General features: G+C 33.0%; 1 protein-coding gene across 2 annotated transcripts in view; it reads right to left on the reverse strand.

Annotated features, from left to right (window-relative positions):
- Nucleotides 1–2,190, reverse strand: part of fbxl17 (F-box and leucine-rich repeat protein 17) — a 104,688-nt gene that overhangs the window by 92,713 nt on the left and 9,785 nt on the right. For both annotated transcript variants that reach the window (XM_016517682.1, XM_016517690.1), the window contains exon 5: nucleotides 1,873–2,004. In XM_016517682.1, coding sequence (XP_016373168.1) covers nucleotides 1,873–2,004 — 132 coding nt within the window. The remainder of the gene's footprint in view (nucleotides 1–1,872; nucleotides 2,005–2,190) is intronic.

Here is a 2,190-nt window from a genome sequence, read left to right on the forward strand (position 1 = left end):
TTTAAATTCTTCCTCTTTACAGCAGCACCACTAAAAGACAGCAATCTACACAAAGCCACTAACCAACCTCAGTAACCACTAACCAATTCGTCACTGAGCAATCACTGACGCGTAAGTTCTAGGGGTGTGCGATATATATCGTCTGCGATAATATCGTAATTGTTGTTTTAACGATGTGCGATTTGACATTATCGAGTATTTTGCAAAAACCATTTAAAACACCTCCAGAGCACACGCATACATTACGTGAAGTCTAGACTAGTGTGCATTCACAGTGTGTTCTTTCACTGCATGATTCAGTCTAATAAAATACATTTAGAATGATCACAAATTCAAGACATGGGGGCAGAAAATTTACATATTTATACCACTTCATATAGTTATTAAATTTCACACGAAGAGTGCCGTTTTTTCTTTAAAAATGTTTAATGATTACAAATGTGATGTTGATTTTTTTACAACAGTTCAATAAACTAGAAGTTAATTAAGAGACTTACGTTTTAGACACTGTTTTCGACAACAAAAATAATTCCAAACAAAGCCACAGCAAGCATCTTCAAGAATTTCCAGCACCGTATGAACCCTGGTCAGTTAATAATTACATGCGGTTAAAAATATATATATATTTTACATAATTTTAAGTGTTTTATTTTTAATATTTGTCAAATATTTTTATAACTATTTTTTATTTGTAATATTTTTAAAATTGTATTTTTATTTTAAATATTTTATTATTTTATTTTCCATTTTAAATATTTCCAAAAAAATTTTTTACTCTTATTTAAAATATTTTTATATTACTTTCATTTTAAATATTTTGCAAATAAATCATTTTCGAGTATTTTTCAAAAACCATTCAAAACACCACTACAGAGTGCACGCATACATTAAGTGAAGTTTAGATTATCGCGAGTGCGCATTTAGAGTGTGTTCTTTCTCTGCACGATTCAGTCTAATAAAATACATTTAGAATGATCACAAATTCAAGACATGGGGGCAGAAAATTTACATATTTATACCACTTCATATAGTTATTAAATTTCACACGAAGAGTGCCGTTTTTTCTTTAAAAATGTTTAATGATTACAAATGTGATGTTGATTTTTTTACAACAGTTCAATAAACTAGAAGTTAATTAAGAGACTTACGTTTTAGACACTGTTTTCGACAACAAAAATAATTCCAAACACAGCCACAGCACAGTTTTGCGTCTCTGAGCAACATGACGGTGTTTCGTTCCTGAATGAATCAACCGTTTAAAAATGATTCGGTTCAGTCGCAATGACTCACTTATTAACAGTGACTTGCTGCCACCTACTGGCGGTTTTTAATTTCCCATTTAAAGTACCTATTCAACGTTTTATGATTAATATATCAAAACATCATTTATGCATTTGTAATTGCAGATTAAATGCATTACATAAACAGTGTGTAAACACATCTAAACACCACTTCAGACGCAGCTTCTGTGTTTCCTCTGCATTGCAAAGATTTTTATTGATTCTGATTTAATTTGCTCGGTAACAGCCCAAATGTCTCATTATTCTAATCCACTGATTAAATGTAAGAATTTGACTCAAAAGATAATGCACATTTTAGAAGAAAAAAAAAGGCTTTATAAAGGTAAAAATGCCCATAAAAGGTAAACAATCAATTTAAATATAATGGAAAAAGATTAATTTCTAACAGTGTGAACTGACCACCACACAGAATATAAAGAATATCAAAAACTGTAGGAGTCAGTTTAAGATACCAGCACAATAACACAATCAGCAAAATATCGTCTAATTATCGATATCGATAAAATCCCAGAAAATATTGAGATATTGATCGCACACCCCATACGCATAACGTGAGGGTCTATGCACGTACCAGTTTGTTCTCCTGCATGTAGATCCTCTGTAGTTTGCTGCATCCCTGCGCCAGCGCCACCAGACCCTCGTCACTGATGCTGTAGCACTGGCCGAAATGCACGTCCTTCAGCTCTTTGCAGTGTTCACCCAACTGCACAAAAACACACAAACATGCATTCGGTTCAGTACAGCCATACGACTGGATACACAAGGGATTCACAAAGTGAACTCCTTTGAGCTACAGTACTAGATAAGTCCCCCAAGATTTTAAAGGGGTCATAGGATGCCCATTTTCCACAAGTTTATATGATTCTTTAGGGTCTTGATGAAAAGTCTG

The sequence above is a fragment of the Sinocyclocheilus rhinocerous genome, unplaced genomic scaffold, assembly GCF_001515625.1.
Source record: "Sinocyclocheilus rhinocerous isolate Xijiao unplaced genomic scaffold, SAMN03320098_v1.1 scaffold493, whole genome shotgun sequence".
Lineage (NCBI taxonomy): Eukaryota > Metazoa > Chordata > Actinopteri > Cypriniformes > Cyprinidae > Sinocyclocheilus > Sinocyclocheilus rhinocerous.